The following is a 21,687-nucleotide window of genomic DNA, read 5'->3' as shown; positions in this document are numbered from 1 at the left end:
CGAGCTTGCTGCTGACCTTGCTTAACTTGCTGGCCGCGACGGCCTTGGCGGTGAGGCCGAAGAGGGGCTTGATGGCCTTCTTGGTGAGGATGGGCGTGAGCAGGGAGGCACCGACGAGCTTGGCGCCTTTGATGCCGAGGACCTTCTTGGCGGCCAGCAGCTTGCCGCCGATCAGCACGGCGGCCACGCTGGGCGACGGATAGGTGGCGAGGCCCGCGAGCAGACCTGGCGGCGTGGCATCAACACCACTCGATGCGCACCACGCGACGAGCGCGATCGCTGCGAACGTCGATATGCGCCCCATCCTGGGCGAAGAAGCAAAAAGACCAATGGGTGTAAAAAGCGTCAGCCGATGGTGTACGCGATCGTCGCCATTAGCTATGCTGTTTCTGCGAGAATGCAGGATGCATCAGAAATTAGAAAAGACTACTGATATACGGTACGCGCCGCGCGCGTGTGCGCGCGATATAACACATATTTCACGAAATGCATTAGAAATGTGTTAAAATTAGGGTACATGGGATAATTAAACGGTTTCCTATGGATTGATTTTACGACAGGGTCATACACTTGGAAATGATTCAAAGTAGTAATTAGACAAGTAATTAGACAACTTAGACTAAATATCCTTTTAACCGAAAGAGCAATGCGATTGATCCCAATGGATGACTTAATTAAAAATCAGCAGCGTCAAGTTTTTCCAATTCTGGAAACGGTTATGAGCTCCTCAGATGGTACGCTTCAAGTCTTTCTTTGGAATGAATCGCAGGTGCTTTTAGTTAAAAAAAGCAAAAGTCTAATTTGTATAATTACTTGAGTAATTACTACACCGAGTTATGTTCAAATGAATACCTCTGTGGTAAAAGCAATCCAGAGGAAATCATTTAAGCATCTTATCTTTCCTATTTCTAAAGAATTTCGAGCACACCCGGTATATGGTCTTACGTTGAGCGTGATGCTTTCGTATAATAAATATTATGTTGACTTCCTGAGATAACTAAGATCGGACAATTACTTCGAAACGGTCCGTTCCCTTGGCGTCGACGGCGAAAGCATAGAAAGCTGCACACAGTATAGTTTGGAAAGAGTGATGCCGAGGAGGAATAATGTTTATTTAGAGAAATGAGCAGACAGTAAAATCGTCCGAGGTGGGCGGCGTCCATAGTCCAGGATGCCGTGGGCCTGAGCCGATAGCTTGGCCCTAACAGATTTTTTATTAAACATTGCCATTGCTCCTTTCTTCAAGCATCAGCATTTGGTCTACTGGTGATGGCATCCAGCGCGAAGGATCTTTCTTTTCACGAAGCTGTGGGGCGAACGTCTTGCTGACTTATAATCCGTGAAAACGTGCACAAAGTTGGAGCTTTAATGTGCATTCACGCTTTGACTGTAATCATTCAAGCTCAATAAGCTAAGCGTATATGCGAGTACATACCGAACCTAAGATGCAAAAAGAGAGAATCGCTAATTAAGTAGCTTCGGTTCCGTAAAAAAAAAAGAAAAAAAAAGAGTCAATATATTTGAAGGTCATTTATAGTATTCAGTACACGCAAGCGAAAACGTGAGATTAAATCCTGTGCAAGTTCCAAGGAGAATATCTTGCCGATTAATCTGGAGAGAAAATGTCAAACTCTCTCAAGTGCTAGGTCCCGTTTTCGAAGCGATACAATTATGTACATTTGCCACGAATGTAGAGAATTTAAGAGCAAGCAAAAAGTAAAAAAAGTTTTGCCCGTTATCTCCCCAACAGTGTGGGACAAAGAAGAAAAAAGGCGAATGCGTGCTGAAGGTAACTGTAGAGAGATGGTGGATTCATTTAGCTAGGCCGCCGTCCACACTCGGCGATTTGTGAACAGGGTCGTCCAAAGGGTGCTAGAAACGTCGGGTCCATTTTAATACTTTGTGTACTAATGTTCTTAATTTAGGGTAAAAAAACGAGACGGAAATGAAGATTACAAACAGGCCCATCTAAAGCCGGCAGTAGCGGTAAACAAATTCGAACCGACACTCAAGCTGTCGCGAAGACGCCTTTAACGGAAGAAATTTTAATTTAAGCCGTTCACAGTTATTGCCTAGCGTTACTATAGTGAATAACAATAACAAATTGGCGTGAACGTTACGTGGCATTGTTTGAGGAGTGCCACATCATTGTTCAGAGACGGGAATGAAACGGTAGACGTACCTGGTGTCGCCTGCAGTCTAGACGACGGTAAAAAAGAGAGTAAACCCCCAGGGAAGGTGGCGGGTCGCTTTTGTACGCTCCTCTCCCTCTTTGTGGCCGAGGCGCGTTGACCGCCGCTTTCTATTGGTTGCTTCGTCGCGCACCTCCGCTGCACTGTTGTCGCGATAGCGGGTTGGCGGACACACGTGCAAGGGTCATGTGCCAACATGACACCCCCGCGAAATTGCGTACACTGCCAGCAAGCCTGAGCGAAGGAAGCGTGTTTTCTTTGTTTTTTGGTTTCCTTTAAATGCTGCCTGCTAACTAAACGTCTAAATATCAATTGCTTTCTTTCATTTGCTTTTTCAATCGCAGCCTCTGTGGCTGTGAGACCGTTCACTCTCCGATCGAACGGTATTCACAATTAAGAGGAAGTTCTTGACTGCGAATGTCTAAGTTGTGAATAAGCTCTGAAAATCTGGCAACAAAGAAAAGTGAAAAAAAAAAGCACTTGCCAAGCGCTTGTATCAACCCTAGGCAACAAGTAAATAAATAAAAAATATACTTGGCGATGACCTTTGATTGAATTTCTATTTCGGTCAAACCCTTCTTTCCTTGTATTGCAGCGGGCAAAAAAAAAATGTAAAAACATGTACGTGTAAACGCAACGTATATTATTTTCGAGCTAAATACTGTTCTTTACAGTCAGCCTGGCAGGTTATCCATAAGTTGTCCTAAAGTTTGACCGTATGCAAGACATGCAAGTAGGAACATCTTTCTTTTTTTTTTTTGTCGAAGGGTCGTTTTTATTTATTATATTTTAAAACCTAGCTTCGTGGAATAACATGTGTCTCGTTTCGAAGAACGCCATAATTAGGTTACTTATTGTTTACTTTCGATATACGTCAAACAGACGTTATGACCAGTACTTGCCACTCACTGTGTCCAGGGAACAGCACGCTTGGTTCCCCTGAAGCGATGGTCACCACCATTCGACAGAAGATAGGAGTCATTGACCTCGAGCTTCCAGCGGCGTTTTTCATTTCCAACCAGTTCTTTTTTTCGAGTGCACGCCTGACTGTACATCGAGTCGGTTTTATATATGTCTAAACTATCAAACGTGTCGCCTTACAGAATACTTCCTGAACAGTGCGTATTGCATTCGATGCTTTCAGTAATACTGGACAAGGGACCGAATTCACAAAGCTTTTCGTTCGTAAATGTCTATTTTTTTTTTTTGTCATTGGCCGGACACGTTCGCTAGGAACATGTCCCGCATAATGATTAACTGCAATTTTTTTTCTCACACACATTTCAAGCGTAATGACTTTTTGTGAATACGGGCCAAGATTATGCAACGCTATACGCAAGCGAATGACAGCGCAAACCGTTCTTGTCACACGACAATAGGCACTTGTACGACTTCTGAACCGAGCACAGTCGTGATCAGCAGAAGAGGAAACGTCTAATTCATTTTACCGCTATTAGCATTCTTCGGGAACTCTTCACGCAGTTTGTGGTATGTCTATAGTAAATTTCTCTATGCATCTATTTATGTACCTATGTCCGCACATAATCTCTTTCCCGCCAACTTGGGTCGCTGGGTAGTCCACGGTCAAATGGGTATAGAGTATCGGACTGCTGCGCTGAGGCAACTGGGTTCAAAACCAACCGTCAGAGGAACTTGGGTATACGTGGGTATGCGCGTATGCGCCACTGTCCATGTGCCGCATTTCAATGAACATGTTGGATGCCAACTTGAGTCACTGCATATGTGCTGCCTTTCATAATAATCATTATATAAAACACGTCATCAACAATTACCCACCGATCATAAGATAGAATGCTAATAGCATTAAAGTCACCAATCATCCCTAAAGGGTGAATGCACCACCATTTTTTTTAGAGCAACGATTACTCGCGATGTGTGTACCCGAATATGGCACGCTAATGTGCAACAAGTAGCCCTCCCGTTCAACGTTTTGTCTTATAAGACATTTTTTATACGTTGCACGAGTCAAGGCTTCTGGAAAAGAATTCTAATGCTTCCTTTCGAATTGCTTGATGATGCGCACGCGCCGGGAGGTTGATCGCGAACGATAGAATACAAGGCCCGCGTTCACAAAACTCACTTAACGCTAGAATTTTTCGTAGGAGCAAATTATAGCCAATCTAGACACCGGGCATAATATTAGCGCAGTCAGCTGCCCGACCCATGGCCTAGAGCACTTACGAACGAAGGACTTTCTTAATTCGGCTCCAGGTAACCAATCCACAAAGATTTTCGTTTTTTTTTTTGTGTGTGTGTGTGTGTGTGTGCGTGTGTGTGTGTGTGTGTTTTTGTTTTTTTTTTACATGTTAGTCGCTCTTGAAAGTAATATATTCTATATCACTATTGACTGACATCTCCTCCTACGAACAGTACTAGCGTAAGAAGTTTTTGTGAATACGCGTCCAAGTAAATTTCTTTTTACGAAGCGGATGTCTCGTATCGAGCTGGTTTACAACGAAGAAAGTTAAGCACAAGTTTGCTCTCCACTTACCTTCGTCTGTATTCGAGATCGGACTCGGATCGGATTGTAGTCGAGATAGGAATTGGGCTGACCGTCTGCCACTCGGAGGAAATCTGTTTGGTTTGTAACTGGATCGAACCGACACCCGCGGCTTCGTTACGACATTTCGAGTGTTTTCAATTTACTCACATAAGAAAGAAAGAAAAAGAAACAAAAATCAAAAAGAAACGAAATAATGTCAGTATCGTCTGTGGTTGACGTGCACGCCAAAGATTTAGCAATCGTATAGAGGAGAGGCGAATGTGGCGCCACCTTGCACAACACCGCTCATCTAAGAACCCAGAAAGGACGGTTGCAGCTCGCCGAGGCTCTCAACGCCTGCTTCTTCTCAGCCCGGCAACAATAGCAGTAGCGGCGGCGGCGGCCATTTTTTCCCCCAACATTTTTTCGTCGTAGTTCTCCCACCTCGCTAGGGTCAGTGGCCGAGCACCCCTTTGCGCGGCTCATCACCGCTGTTCTACCACCACTCTGTTGTGATGGCCGCAGTCGTCCCCACCGCTCGAGGCGTTCGGCAGCTACCGAGAAGCCCAAGAAAGAGTTGTCCCGCCAAGACAACTCGTGCTTCAGCGCCACGTGCGGCGTATAAGCGGATAAAGGTCGAAGCGGGCTGTCGCAAGCGCGGATACAATAATGGCTTTCAACTGCGTTGTTTACGAGGCTGCAGCTACCTCCTCACGGCAGAAAAAGAGGAAAATAATAAATGAAAGAAAAAAAAAGAGGAAACCAACAGTTTTGTGGAAACCCGTTCGGAGTTCTCGCGTCCGCATACTGCGACATCCGCGGCGTCGTGGCTATGCGTACATGTATATTGCAAATATCACGCGTTTCGCCATGCATATATGCTCTCCACGATTACGAAGACTGCAACAGTGACGTCAGGCATATGCAGTATTTCCACCTTTTGTCAGGCGGTGCTGAGTTTGCTGCTATAAGCGACGTCTGATCGGCAGTGCGGAAGACGAAGAGGCAACCGAAGAAGCGCGAACGAGATCTGTACATTTACCTCTCCCTTATATTTACTTAACCAACGCCTTAATTAAACGAAAAGCGTCCATTTCTCCTTTGCTTTCCTTTGTTTTGGCTTCTGTTAACCCTGCGACTTCAGTGTCTTGTAAGTGTGATCCATATGCGGGGGTCGAAGCGCTATGTAGATGATGTGGGCTTGAATTCTCCTTAGACCCAAACCGCTCGATGAGCGGTTTGGGTCTTTCTTGCAAGTAATCATTTGCCCTGCCCCTTGGGTTCAGTAACTTCCAGGGAATCGCTGTTATGGTTACTTGACTAAATTAAGCCCTCTTTACCACTGGCATTCTTTTGAATGTCCGGTGCAATCAAATGCGGACATAAACAATTCTTATTAAAGCACATCGACGCTGAGAGATTACCAACAAATTGAATCAGGTTTAAATGAACCCTAAAGAAAAGCACTGAATCAGTTTAGAGCGCTAAGGTGTTCTTCCAAAACTCTATTTGCGTAAATTTGGTGATAATAGGTTGATTATAAGAAGAGAGAATGGAGGCCAACGTTCTACGTTTTGAACTTTGCGCCTTAAGAACAGCACCGGTATACGTCAGTACGACGCCATATAAATGAATAAATAAATAAATAAATAAATAAATAAATAAATAAATAAATAAATAAATAAATAAACACACACACACACACACACACACACACATATATATATATATATATATATATATATATATATATATATATATATATATATATAATCAGTGAAACAAAGAATCATAGGAGCCGGTGCAGAAATAATTTAAAAAATAGAAGCACGTAGGAAAAAGATATAACAGGACTTTACTGACGTTTCGGCTGGCGTCCGGCCTTCATCAAGAGTGCGACTGCAAGCAGACTTGCAATCGCACTCTTGATGAAGGCCGGACCCCGGCCGAAACGTCAGTAAAGTCCTGTTATATCTTTTTCCTACGTGCTTCTATTTCTTGGACTATATATATAAGAAGCCAACACACCATGACACCAAGGACAGCATAGGGTACGTTACTTATACTTACTAATTGAATTATAGAAATGATACATTAATGGAAAATGAAAATGGATGAAAAAACAACTGGCCGCAGGTGGGGAACGATCCCACGTCTTCGCATTACCCATGTGATGCTCTTACCATTGAGCTAACGCGGTGCCGTCTTCCCATCCACTTTCTGGGGTATTTACGTTTTACAACTTGAACCCTATCTCCCCTATGTTGTCCTTGGTGTCATTGTTTGTTGGCCTCTTATGATATGATTAATAAAAATCGGGCCCCTCGCTTCCCTTTCTTCTCGTTCATTACATAACGAGGGCTCGAATTTGGCAACATTGATGCATTCAGGTAGCATATGTGGGTTTATTGACCAGTTGCCTTCACCCAAAAAGATAACGTACTCGTGACGCCTGCGGCAGAAAGGATGTTCCACATCCGCCGCTTAGGTTTGTGAGTGGTGGCACTGGCTAACACTCCCAGGCTTAATTGTAGTAATTAAACATAAGTACCCCAGAAAGTGGATGGGAAAACGGCGCCGCGGTAGCTCAATGGTAAGAGCCTCGCAAGCGTAATGCGAAGACGTGGCATCGTTCCCCACCTGCGGCCAGTTGTTTTTTCCTCTATTTTCATTTTCCATTATTTATCATTTCTTCAATTCAATTAGTAAGTACAAGTAATTTCCCCTATTATTAGAGTGTCACTGTTTGTTGGCTTGTTATGATATGATTAATAAAAATCGGGCCCCTCGGTTCCCTTTCTTCTCATTCATGTATATATATATATATATATATATATATATATATATATATATATATATATATATATATATATATAACTTGGGCAGGTATGGCTCATAGTAAGGTTGCCAAACTTTGCTAACTTCAGTTTTTGGCTTTCTTAGAATACAAAGTAGTCCATATTTACCATTAAAAAATTAACTAGACCTAAGCACCGACACGCCGTTGAAATCCTTGACGCAACGGCGAGTTGGGGCGGCAACTTCAAGGCGACGCCACTACTCACCTTTCGCCTTAGCGTCTTTTCTCGCTTATAACACATCCTCTCTGGGTAACAATGGCTTTTTTTTTATTGAATAAGTGTAATTTACTAATAATACCCAACTTATTTTATCTTTAATGTCACTTCAGGATTACGCATCCTCGTAACTATCAGGAAGAGCACGCACGAGAATCCACTTGAAGAATTACACCAATCGATTCATTCTGAACGTTCCCGTCGCGTTGAACAAGGTGAAAAGCCGTAAGACCAAATCTTCACTGGTGATCGAAGCAGGCTGGCTTGGTTTGTCTCACGGGACGCGAATTCTGGACCGGCCGAAAGAAGAAGCCACCTGCAAGAAACGGACCACAGAAAGGCTCAGCAGGTTCGACCGCAATCAGCTCGCGTGCACAACGTATACGTGGAAATTCCTTTCCAATTTTCATCAAAACGCAAGTGGGTAACGTGTGCAATTAATTGTACACGCAAATGACAATGTTTTTAATCTCTGATATCTTCAACATATTAATAGCATGCAATTGATCAGTCAGTTATAGCCGAACGCCTCTACAACGAAATAACCTGTATAACAAAGGTTTTCATATGTTCCAGGCTTCAGCCGAATTCCTATCTGCCATGCGTTTTGTGAAACCTCTACAACGGAGACCACTGCAACAAATCTGCCTGTACAACGAAGGAATATAGGCGTCGCCGAGGGCTGATTTGTTGCTTTACAGTGAACGAAGGTATAGCGTCGGTGCCGCTACCCTCCATAGCCGCCACAGAGCGGCTGTGCACATAGAAAGCGCCTAGGTGCCTCAATGCCACGTTTGAAGCGCCAACATGCAGGAGGGTCCGGACTCCAGAGAGGTACTGGAACCCCGCCTTCTTGTACATTTAACCAACGTGATGATCTGCTCCAAGCTGACGACATCGTCTAGGCCGGGAGAACGATGGAGGCGAAGATAATGACGAAGGCAACAGTGATGAAGAGCTGATGAGAGAGGATGAATTATTGTAACCAATAATTTTGATGAGGCGAGCAGTAGTGGCATTCGACGCGCTGCTGCTGTACCTTACGTCACTTCCGAATTTCGCCGCCGAGCGCAGCGCGAACCTGGCTGCCATAACGTTACAGTGTGCAAAAAAATAGCGACGCAATTCGTAATGTATGTCTTGAATTCATGCTAAATAAAGATTTTCTTTTGACGAACGTGCTGTGAGTGAGTGAGTCCTTCCACTGAAACACGGACCAGAGTCATTCAACATGGTTGCAAAAAAAAAAAAAAAAAAAAGAAACGCGCAAGTTTGCACTCGGTCGTGCAAAGCTTAGGCACAGCGAAAGTGTCAATCCTCAAGTCTTACTGGCTGCTACTCGAGGTATTCTTGAGCGATCATTTCGGAGGTACCTTCCCTTTCGCGACATTTCGCGTGACTAGCGCTGGACGCATTGGCGACTACGAGCGCCAGCGTTCCTATGCCACAAACGCAGGCAGGCAGGCAGGCAGGAGCCGTGTCTGTGTCGGGCGAAGCGAGCGCGCACCTGCGCCGGCGGTTACAAGGCAACGCGAGGTGACTTCATCGCTACTACATCGGCGCATGCGCGGCTAGGCAACGCGGGCGGCGTCGGCAGCAGCTCTGCGCTACGGTGGCCACCGTATCTGCGCGTTGCCCGGTTGCGCGCGCCGCGCGCATGCTCTCCTTCCCTCTCCTTAACGTCCCCTGTCTGCCTGTCAAGGCAACATGTGCACGGCACGGAGAGGAGGCGAGGCACACGCCTCTCCGCGAGGTGGTTGCTAGGCAACGCAGTGACGCCATAGCTCGGCGAGGTTTTGCGACAGCAGGCGCCACTTTTTACGGTTAGCTAGAACAGCTTCGCTGTTAAAAAAGAAAGAAGCCTACACAGACCTTGATCATCGGCCGTGAACATAGCGTCCAGATGTGCCGGTTCAGGCGGCGGACCAGTGGGAGCTGCGGCGGCGGCAGAGGCTGAAGGCACTCGTACACCTCCCCCCACACCTGCCGCTCCATGACGCCGCTCGAGCTGGTTACTCAGGTCCTCGGTGTACTGGCGCAGCTTGGCGTTCTCGCTCTCAGCAACTAAACCACCGCCAGCATGGATGAGGGCAGGAGATGTAGTTTTGTCGCAGAGGAATGGAACAGCCTCGGCGCCAGCCTCGGCGCCAGCCACGGTCCAAGCAAATCTACCGCCGCATCACTTACCCTGCAAGTGTTCCTTCAGAGCTGAAGGAGGAAACATGTTGACGCAGGTAAACAATTGGAGAGTTTTAGCATTGCACATACGAGGGAATGTAAAGCGAAATGTTCGAACAGGCACAAAGAATAGGATACTGCAGAAAAGCAGAGACACACGGATGGACAATTTTCTTTATTATATATAGATAAACAATTATTAATTGATGCTGGAGATGTTTGCCTGGCTATTCGTCCAGCAAACTACTCCAGCTGACGAGAATGACACACGAAATGGCATAGTAGACACGCACAACGCAAGTACACATATGCAAGCTACACAGTATTAAGTACATACACAGTATTAAGTACTGCTTAGAGGAAGGCTAAGAGCACCTTAGTTGCGCGCACACCACTACAAGCACTGATCCAAGGTAAATGGTAAAGCTTAAAGGACCTGTTATATTAACTTAAAACAGATTTTAGAGTAGCCCTTGAGGCAGCATAGCGCGTGCAGATGTCTAGAACGTTAGTGTATAGTCTACCGTGTGTACCAGCTAATGTTCGCCAAGCTGGTCAACGAAAAATGAAGCTTTAGAAAACACGCTGCATGATATAATTTTAAGACCTACGGTGTTCGGTCGTCAGAACTTTAACGATCAAACACCGTAGGTAATTGTATCCTGTATCGTATTTTTAAATATTTCTTTTTCGTTGAACAGCTTGGCTAACATTAGCTAGGACACCCTAAGTAGAGTAATACAAATACTAATACTACTACAGGAGTGCTCGAACTGGGCTGGTTTGCGGATGTTGAAGGGAATCAAACAGCGCAAAAGACGGAACCATGTAGTCTATAAGCGACAGAGACAGCGCTACTACTACTCTGTAATACTATACTGAACAGTGCTAGCACTACTGCTACTGTGTAACACTGTGTACGTGCACTGTGTACTACGCTGTTATACAGTGCTAAAACTAGATATACTGTACTATAATAAATACACAGTAACCTAATGAAAGTAAGATTAACTTTCACTCACATATGCCTGACGTGTGATCAAACGTCGCGCGTATCGCCACGTTCGCAGACGTTTCAATTGTGATTCCCAATGTAATTTTTGTTCAGCATCTTTATTTCATGAACTTAAGACATGCAAGATCAAGGCCCTCTTAAAGTATCGTTTAGTACTTGCGTATAAAAATGAGCAGTAAAGAAAAATAAGCTACATTAACTGTACGGCTCATTTAAATCAGTACGAAGCTCCTTTCCAGAAATCCAAAGCATTGGCACTCACCACATTCGCGCAGTAACTGCGGAACGCAAATGTCGCGCTCTAGGCTACCAATGTTATTAAATGAACTTATTGTTAATGAAATTGATATTCTGTCTTGCTCTCCTTCTCATATTCTTGCTTTTTTTTTCTCTCTCTTACGTGAGTTGCATGCTATTATCTAAGATTGTGCAGTGAAGTGAGATGCATTTTTGTCTTTTAACGCGAATAGCTTTTTTTGGTTCTTTCGCCCGTTTTCGTGGTCGAAGTTTGACGGTGGGAGGTTGCTGGCCAAAAAACAAAAACAAAAAAACTAAAGAAAAAAACTCAAAACACGTTTTATTGTCATCGATTGACACTTTGCTGCCTTCACAGACGCTGATTTGATACCTGGCAACGCTTCAGCGACTAAGACTGGAATGTCCGCCGCTAAATCCTGCGCCTGCGCGATCCTTTTGACGAACTGGACACGTGCGAAGCCATTTCTGAGCGCAGCCGACGACTTGTTCCCGTTCATCACAGAGAACAGCTTCTCACACAAATACGTACGTACTTCCAAACATGGAGGATATTCGCAATGCTGGGAATGTGCGCTGTGACGTTGAGACTTCCGTCAACACCTCTGACGAAAATGGCACTCTGAGCGTTGTCTATAATGTCGGCGCTCTCGACCACAGAGACTTTAAGCGCGACAAACCTGCGGCCCAACTTGTTGCGACCACTTTAGATGTCCAGCACTGATTTCGTTAACACGTTCAGCGACAGTGTTTGCGAAAGGCCAACCTTCTCAAAAGTCATTTTTATGCTGTGACAAACAGCATATCGTACTTTTAGCAGGCACTTCTTTATGAAGACACCATCCGTAAATGGTTTGGAAGGTGCGCCGGTCATATATGAGCTGCGAAATAGCAAAACTTTTTTCAGTGATTTCCAATGGCTGATTTCAAGCCCTGCTGAGATCTGCACTCAGCCGGGCTACGCAGGCCGCCCCCGAGAGCTCCGCGGGCTATATGTGGGCAATGTGCCTCTGGTGCGGGGTCTCAAACAGGGGTCGTGTGAGCTTGATGCACTGGCGCTGCTGTTGCTTCTATAGGATGTGGGCGGATTCTCTTGAGTGGATTTTATTTATTTATTTATTTATTTATTTATTTATTTATTTATTTATTTATTTATTTATTTATTTATTTATTTATTTATTTATTTATTTATTTATTTATTTATTTATTTATTTATTTAAGTTACATGCAGCGTCGAATGAAATGCATTAGAGTAGGACTATAACGGGGATAAGAAAATTCGATAAGAAATGCGAAAACACCCGTGTACTTAGATTTAGATGCACGTTAAAGAACCCCAGGTGGTCCAAATTTCCGGAGTCCCCCACTATACGGCGTGCCTCATAATCAGATCGTGGTTTTGGCACGTAAAACCGCATAATTTTTTTTTTTTTGCCACTGAGCAACCGCGGCGGGTTTTGAGCAGAAAGCGAGATAGACTGTGAGCAACCGCGGTAAGTTCTAGAACGGCAAGCTGGCCGTAGACCAGCACTCCCGCATGCTCGAAGGTATCTATTCTTACCCATATTAAAAGGCACAAAGCGGCAGGAAAGCGCTGCTCAAGCCACGTGAAACATCCCCGAATTGCGCTTAAGCGCGTGCAACAACAACAACAACAACAACAACAAAAAAAAAGAAAGGTAGAGAGAGAAGAAAGAACGACCGAAAATAGAGCACCCATCTCTACAGTTCCGGCAGTATGGTAGCACACAAGCAATCGTCGAAGCCGTCAGTACTGACACAAGCCGTACTCCATGCCACAAAACGGTATACCACTAGGCCCTTTATTTCCTAACCAGTTTACCGTGCCGCTTCTGTGATACAACCGATTCGCACCGCCTGCTCATAGCCCGCACGTTTTTCAATATTTTTGCACGGATTTGCACGAGTCAGGCTCTGGCTTCTCACCGACGCCTCAAACGTTGCTCAGAATGCTGTGTCGACGGAGTATACCAACGGTATTGTTTAGTCATCCTCGTCGCCCTCCATTTTCACTGCTCCTGCAGTTTGACGAGCTCACTCCGTCGGCACCCTATACAAAATGTGGCTGTACTCCATGCGCGGGCGTTGCGAGAGCAAATACGGTAGCGGTGATAGTAGGAAGGGGCACGCCGTTCCATTCGTCACACCCGCTGGACTGGCATTACTCAATTAGCACGCCGAGAAGGCGATATCTGCGAAAGTGGTCTAAATATTACCAGCAGTGTCAAGCAGAACTGCATTACTTCTCGGTTCCCAGAACTCCGTCTAAGATTTTCACGAAGAGTAAGCCTTCGTCCCACTGTCCTCCGGTCCCTCTCCCCGGCAATAGCTCATTTCATTAGTGCAGCAAGTTGGGAGTGTTGGTAAGGTTGCACGGTAACGGATCAGCAGTGCAAAGGAGGACATTGGCTTAGAAATCAGGCATGCCTTAAAACCAACAATCATATTGTGCCTCCCGAAAAAGGCAATAAACTTAGGTGACGTCAGAGAAAGAAATTCGCTCGCTACGCCCATTTATTTACCAAGTCCGCGTCATCCTGAGCGCTGTTTATCCCCCCTCCCACCCCACCATGCAATAGTTCATAACTATACACACCCCTGCACTCCCGGGTGGTCCTCTCGACAGCCTGCTCCAGTTGTGCGGCCTTCTGGCGGCTGCGCTCGAGGGAGGCCTCCAGGCAGGACCCCTGCTGGGCCATCTGGTACGACCAGAAGGCCAGGGCACGCGAGCACGCGTCCATGATGATCTCCGGGCTGTAGCCAGCCAGCACCATCTTCAGGGGTGCGATAACCAAGTGCACCACAATCCCCCCAAGAGCATGTTAGTATACACACACAGTCAAGACATGCAGACTTTGTCGAAAGAAACGAAGCCACTGAGCGCATGACAGCAGTTGGTTTGGAGACGTCTATGGTTGACCTTCCGTTGTATTCAAACTGTTCGAATTTCTGAACCAGAAAAAAAAGTTGTGCTAGCAAAGTGGGCAATAACGATGAAGATCTTCATCGTCGCTGTCCCCATCGCTTGCGTCGCGATTTTCTGGTATAAACATGCACGAACTAGACCACGTAAGGTCTGGAGAGGGAGGCGAACTATACCGTCCTCATTCTCTAGATATTTATAGTGTCGCGTATAATTTAATCGGTCAGCAGTCATAGTAAAGTCTCGGTAGCGTTCGGATTATAATCAACACTCATTCAGTCCATAGTTGCTTCGTTTCTGTTGGCAAAGACTGTACTTGTATTACGGAAGAAAGACAAACAAATAAGGCACTTGTACAGGATCTGGCAGAGCTCCCTTAGCCGCGTCGTCGTGCAGTATTAATACCTAATATAGCATCGAAGTGATAAGAATATTCATCCCCGCTTGTGCCGAGAAGTAGCGGCACTAAGATTAAGAGAGCGCGGTTGTTTAGAAAAAAACAGTCTCACTGGTTAGTCGATCGATTTGAGCTTTCGGTGTTCCTACGGCATATTTCAGCGTTTGGATTCGCTGTTTCTTAAAAAGTTACGCTCGTAAAATTGACGTAACCGATTATTCAATGAACTCTAATCGACGCCTCAGCCACTGAACACTGAACGGCGAAATCCAGCCATCACTGACAGACATTCCCTTTTCTTTTCTTTTCTTTTCTTTTCTTTTATTTTCTTTTATCTTCTAAGCATACGGGTGCTGATGTATTTCTGTGTCCTAAATGTGAGTATATGGGGAGAAGCCGAACTACGAAGCTTCTTAACTAAGAATAATTGTCTCAAAGAATGATTCCTTGGAAGAATGGTTGCATTCACTCGCTATACTTCTGATCTTCCTGTAGACGAAGCGCTGTGCTCACCGTTCGAAAGTGCTCTGGAGGGTCGACGTCCACGCGCACCAAGTCAAACTTTCCCGGCAGTTGAACACCGCCTGGAGGAGTTGCAGAAAGAATCGAATAGCAGGGATGTAAAAAGAAAAAAAAAGAAAGAAAAAAAAACACACGAAGCTGCAAGTTTATAAATGTCCTAACAGAATTGAAACCAATAGGTTATCCTATCCCCCTTCTTTTTCAGCCTTTCTTCAAACACTAAATCTGAATTAGCGCCTGAATTGTTCATTTGAGATGCTTCTTGTAGCATTGTGTGTCGCAAGTCGCCATCTAATCTGCAGCGACATTTCTGTTCAGCAAACGTTCGCTGACACTGTCGCCGTGGTATAATAGCTCGGAAGAAAGGTCAATAGTCGCCGATGTAAAGAAAGCGTGACAACAATCTTAAACGCGTTCCGTAATGGCTTTACCACCATACAGTGGCGTGATGCAGTGAAATATACACAACGTGTGGCGGTCAAGCATACATAGTGTATTGCGGTAAAGGGAAGTGAGAAATTGCGCAAGTACCAAGTGTGAATAGCGTGTCATTAATTCGTGTACTTTGGCGGCGCCTCCAGCACACCAAAGGGGCGACGGGGACACCAAAGCTGGAACCCGGACTGGTCCATGGGTTGGAGGCTCGCCTCCACCTTCGCCTGCGGGGAGTGTATATAAGATCGACTGTCCACTATTGAGGACAGTCGATCTTGCATGGAAACACCCCTTGGCACACTTCGACCTCGGCGGCACCAACCCATGGACCATCCTGGTTCCAGCTTTGATCCCCCCTCTGCCCCTGGGGGCCCTGGAAATTATTCGCTGCCCGCTACATTATAATCTCAGCTGCTCTGTTCAGGCCACCGTTTGCCAGTATTATTTTGTTTTTGCATGCTAAACAGTTTCACCGCAATACATATATTTATGGTGGCGAAGCCTACTAAAGCATCGTAGTGCCGTATAGCGCAGTGGTGGGCACGCTACTTTGCTCCCCCCCTCACTCTTTCATTTTGCATATTGTTTTCCGCCTTAAAGCTCATTTGGAAGTTATCACTTGTCCATGCCCGTCCATTCGAGCCGGTTTCTTGCCTTCGCGCTTGAAATCCCGCGCTTTAAGTATAGTTACCAAAGCCCATCCGGGATTATGAAACACATATAAGACTCTTGCCGAAAGCACAAATAAAAGCAGTAAAGTTGATGAAATTATCGTTTTAGTCATCCTATCTCACTCAACATGTCAGTAAAAGGGTCAATCTCCAAGGGCACAATTCTGCTACAGTGTTATAGGTACGTATATTTACAGCTCGGTGGAAAAACGTACACGCTGGACAGACGGGGCGAGCGGCCAGCTCCCGTGAAGCGTCTTCCTCGCAAAACACATCTGCGTGCGTCATCAGCAGTCAAGGAGGCACAGGCGAATGGTGCGCACTATTAGCGATGCTTTCTCTTCCTTTCACATGTCGGCTAAACGTAGATGTTGTTGAATGCAGATAAAATACAACAGTTACAATGACGTAACCGTCTAACTAGGAAGGGAACAAAATGCACTTCCACTTCAGTCGAAAACGATTAAAAAGAACAATGTAACACTACATACACAAGTAAAACGCTAAATACAAGCTATATAATCAACCTAAACAAAGCCATTCATCTTCAAACAAACAGTCGTTGCATACGATGTACACAAGCAAGTGAACTTGTCTGACCAGTCCGTACTCTGCTGTGTTTACCGCTTTAGTGACCGACTCACACAGGCCACTGTGGCGCGTCCAATAAGAGGTCACTTTCTTAAGGCAGCACAAGAAAGGATACGAGAGCAGGAAGTGACCTGAAAAGCAATTAACGGGAAAAAATTATGATCTTAAGAAAAATAACACGAGGAATAACACATTTAAATTCTGTATCATATAAAAAGCCTAGTTTCGGGATAATTCAGATATAGAGCAGCTTCCATGCAAAATATTAAGCTTGAAATACAAGTAGATCCATCACAAAAGTGTCGCAAAAATAGGCATTTCGAGTAACAGCACTAAAACGGCGGACGGAAGGGGAAATTAGCCGGTTCGACAAACGCAGGCGGACTGACTGGGCGTTTTATCGGATAGGTGAGAGGCGTAAACGTAAGCAGCTTGACAGGTGGTGTCACCTCGTGGCGCAGAGCTGAACCAGACAAACACAGAGCTGATATTGCACCAACAGAGTGTATTCTGCTTCACTGACGATGTGAATTTGCGGCAGCGCTGAATCGTGACACACTTACGCCACTGCGAAAATTTCGAACAGCAACGAAAAAGAATCTACTTGGTTACTGCAATATTAGCGCTGTGTTTGTCTGGTTGAGCTCTGCGCCACCAGGTGGCTGCACCACTTTAGCCATTCACGTTTACGCCTTAACTCCACCCCAACGTTACCCCGCCCATCCGGTAAAACGTCCATTCTGCCTGCGTTTACCGGAATACCGAACAAGCTAAAACTCTCTGTTCGGTATCTGTAGCTAAAGCCCCTTCATCCGCGTTCCACCGCTGGTCGGCGGAAACGTGTATAGAGGTGTTTTAGGACTAGTCAGTGTAGCATGACCTCCGACATTTGGAAGCGCTGGTGACCCCCTAATCTCGAAGGCTCTATGGTCTGGAATTTGCGTCATATTAACCACTATAGGTGCCCACATCGACTGATTAGCTGCTATTTTAAGGTTGTTAATAAGAAAATTAGACAATTACTAGCCTTACAGCTTTGCCAAGATTTCTTCAATAGTAAACCCTCCTTCAATGTGACGCCCTCCGTACATTCTTACGTTATTTTTTTATCAGATCCCAAATAAATAAAGGAAGATGGAGTGCTGCGGAGGGCATCGAATGTGTGCAATCAGGCATTACAAACCCAAGCAACGGTGGTCAGTTTCTTTCGGCACTTGGCCATGTTGCACGTGAGTGCATTCGCCATTCGATTGTCAGCGTAGGTTTCCTGCGTAAGAAACAAAAAACGAAAACCCGCGTTTATCAGCAAAAATGCCTTGCATGGAAATCTCGTCGCACAAGCATTCGTGCATCAGCGCTTTTGCAGCGCGCGCGCTCTCAGTGTGACCAAATCCAGCGCTCGATACTAGGTGTTTCACGAAATGCGTTCGAAATTTCTTGAATATAGGGAAGATGAGATAATTAAACTATTTCCTCTCCTCTTGATTGCATTTACGAAGGAGTCATACATGTGAAAATGGCTCAATGTAGTAATTAGGCAAGTAATTATGCTAAGTAGACTAATTAACTTTTTAACCGAAAGAGTCATGTGATGAGCCCCATGGTAGACTTGAAGCGCGCTATCCAAGGAGCTCGTAATCATTTCCAAAAATGCGAGAAGTTGACGTTGTTAGTTTTTGTGGGGTGATATTTTCAGGCCAAGTGGGCACCGGTACGCGCGAAACGAATAGGAAATGAATGGACAGACAGGCAGGCACGATCCTCTTAGATGATAATCCATGCCAAATGCAAAGGATATACCTTGCCCATCTTCACCCACCCGCCAATCCGCGCTTCGCAGAGCAAGAGAGGAGAGGTAATCGCAATGCGATGTTAATTTCCCGGAAAGTCTGAGGTATACCTACCACGAGAAACGCAGGTACTTGTGAGAAGGCTGACCCCCTATACAGTGATGTCACCCCACAAGAGACATATCTTCTTTGCTGACGAGCCAAACGAAGGAATGTGCACAGCATGCCATCAACAAGCCACTATGCAGGACGTGTGACGTGGGATTGTCCTAAACACGAGATAATCTGCAAATGCATCATGGACGGAATAGCTCGAGATCTCCATCCAGCCAAATTGAATGATTTAATTTGACCTCGCCACATCAATCAGGAAGATGTTTCCCATCTATGGGCGAAGCTTGCCGAATTCGCCTAAGATCAAGACGGACCAGGCCATCGTCTCCTGGGGAACCACCCACGATGACACAAACAACCAATGCCCCTAGAGTGAAGGAGAGAGAAATAGAAGAACCAGACGCACGTCCAGTTTGCTACTCTGCACTGGGGGAAGGGGGTATAGGGATGAAAAGAGAGAGAAAGGAGATAGAGGGTTTTCCACACGCCTATAATGCTTAAGGCAATTGGGACTTTCTTTCTTTCTTTCTTTCTTTCTTTCTTTCTTTCTTTCTTTCTTTCTTTCTTTCTTTCTTTCTTTCTTTCTTTATTTATTTATTTATTTATTATTTATTTATTTATTTATTTATTTATTTATTTATTTCAATATAGAGACGTTACAAATCTAAATCGTACAGAAAAGCGAAACTAAACAGCCGAAGAGCGCACCTATGACGCCCATAGTAGGCGCCCATGAGTGGCCTGATTGATTGTGCCTCACTGGTGGGCGAGCATCAAGCGACCGGCCGTACCAAGCCGCGATCTCAGTCGTTTCACGGTCACCCAAAAGTGAAGCGCAAGCAGTTACGTCCCTCATGGGCGTCTAGTAGGGACGTCACAGTTGCGCTCCTCAGCTGTTCAGTTTCGCCTTTTTGTGTGAAGTCTGGAAATCATCACTCTGCAAAAATTGACAGCGTCAACTATTCGCATTTCTGGAAACGGTTACGGGCTTCTCGGATGGCGCGATTCAAGTCTTACGTTTGGATCAATCGCATGACTATTTTGGTTAAACAGCTATAGTTCGTTTAATTTACATAATTACTCGTTTATTTACTACATAGAGTGAATTGCTAATGTATGACTCCGGGGTAAGAGCCATCCAGAAGAAATTATTTAATTATCCCATCTTTCCTATTTATAAGGAATTTCGAACTCGTATAGTGAAACACCCGGTATAAAAGGTCGTTACCACAGTACGCTTCAATCCGTACAATGGCTCAGTGACAGCTGTATGAAACCCGCGCGCTCTGACCGCGGAGCTGTCCTAGTGACAAGCTTGAGCAATTTTAGTATTTGTAGTTAGCTGCTTCGTCTTAGTTTTTTTTTTCTTCCAGCCCTGATAATTGGTGGTTGTCATGTGACATCACTGTTTCTCACGCAAGCATAAGTACAAGGGCAGGACGACAAGTATTAAGCTCGCCTGCAAAAGGATGAGCTGTTTGCACTGTATAACTCACACATTGTATGCTTCAGATTTTTATCGTAGTTTACGCAAATGTTTGTGAAAACACACACTTCATTATTTAGGTACCGATGATTATAGGCTGACTACATCTTTGTTTCATTTTCAATAAAAAATTTACAGGGGTGTTGAAAACTTTACAGCCCGACCAGCTCTATTTTCCCCGATATCCATTTATCTACTCAGAAAGATTGTAATTTTAGTGGTGATATGCCAATCTACATTATTCTAACGGCAGTCTTTTTTTTTTTTTCCTTGGAAAATTTATCGTCATCGAAAAATTAACCTGCTTTGTGCAAGAAAAAAAAAAAAGGCGGGGAGAACTTAGGGCCGTACCAGTCGTAAAAAAAGAAAAAAAGCTTTCAAGGGCCATCCCGATAAGTATTAATCACATTTATCGGGTGTTCTTGCCAGCCGGCCACATCTGAGTCATTTGCTGAAACATCAAGCATATATGAAACTTCTTACGGATATCTGCGTTTACATCTGCTGAAGATGTGTGCTGATAAACTGTATCCATTACCACTGGTTGCATGTATCCCGGAAACGTCACTATATGAGACAAAAGCCCTTACATCATGTGCATGCAGTGTTTTCACATGCCCCAAATCCAATATGCATGGTGCAATATAAGTCCACAATGGATCTTTTGAAAACCTAGTCCACTTTTCCTGCATAGCGAAAGCTCCACCATGGCGGTGCAGCCATTCGTCGACGAAAACATTACACACGGCGTGTAGTCCCGTAATGTGTGATCACTTCCTGCAGACATGCTGCATGCGTGCCCTAAAAGAGGGCACGACTTCGGCATCGTCATGAGGCACAGCTATAGCGGAGACGAGATACTGCAGACCATGCATGTGGTGGCCTCGTGCAGTAGCGCACCCAGGATCTCTGCCAGGGGGAGGGGGGGGGGGATTTTCGTGGTGCGGGGGGGGGGGGGGGAGGAAGTACTTGGCATAAAATGCAATTTTCTTGCTTTAGCCAGAGGGATCCAACAGCAAATAAAAGGCCTAATAATTATAATAATAATGACAACAAGGATGTTGACTATACTTATTCAGCATTTTACTCAAAGTAACATAAGAGTGATTGCATAAATACGAGACAATGATAGAGTGTTTTTTTTACTCAGGAAAATTCGACCTCAAGCTACCTCCTGAATTGTAATGACAATGTGAACAGAGCACTGAACGTTGGACTGTTGGGGCTGGACGCGAGGGGGGGGGGGGGGGGGGGGGGGTTACAACCCCCTAAACGCCCCCGTCGGTGCGCCACTGGCCTCTCGTGGTAGAAGACGCCTATAAGTCACTCTGCCAGTGCTGCACGTTTTTGTGCGATAGTAATGTATGCACACCACAAGGCGCATTCGCGCCGCCGTCGTCGTGCTCTGACGGTATCGACGGCGCATGCGCGTCCCGCGCATTGAGGTTTAGGAGGTCTCCATGAGACGACCCAGAGCCTGAATGGCCAACAAGACCGAATGCTCGACGAGCCAGAAT

General features: G+C 45.2%; 1 protein-coding gene across 1 annotated transcript in view; it reads right to left on the bottom strand.

Annotated features, from left to right (window-relative positions):
- Nucleotides 1–7,861: 7,861 nt before the first annotated feature.
- Nucleotides 7,862–21,687, bottom strand: part of LOC119448063 (E3 ubiquitin-protein ligase CCNB1IP1-like) — a 20,560-nt gene continuing 6,734 nt past the window's right edge. The window contains exons 2-9 of the mRNA XM_037711554.2: nt 17,964–18,047; nt 16,896–16,911; nt 16,405–16,464; nt 15,075–15,145; nt 13,838–14,015; nt 9,960–9,980; nt 9,645–9,836; nt 7,862–8,088 (exon numbers count right to left, since the gene is read on the bottom strand). Of these exons, the coding sequence (XP_037567482.1) occupies nt 8,012–8,088; nt 9,645–9,836; nt 9,960–9,980; nt 13,838–14,015; nt 15,075–15,145; nt 16,405–16,464; nt 16,896–16,911; nt 17,964–18,026 (678 nt within the window). The 5' untranslated portion in view covers nt 18,027–18,047 and the 3' untranslated portion in view covers nt 7,862–8,011. The remainder of the gene's footprint in view (nt 8,089–9,644; nt 9,837–9,959; nt 9,981–13,837; nt 14,016–15,074; nt 15,146–16,404; nt 16,465–16,895; nt 16,912–17,963; nt 18,048–21,687) is intronic.

Source organism: Dermacentor silvarum, chromosome 4, assembly GCF_013339745.2.
Source record: "Dermacentor silvarum isolate Dsil-2018 chromosome 4, BIME_Dsil_1.4, whole genome shotgun sequence".
Classification (NCBI taxonomy): domain Eukaryota; kingdom Metazoa; phylum Arthropoda; class Arachnida; order Ixodida; family Ixodidae; genus Dermacentor; species Dermacentor silvarum.
Note: the sequence above shows the minus strand (reverse complement) of the source record. Positions and strands in the feature narration are given on the sequence as shown.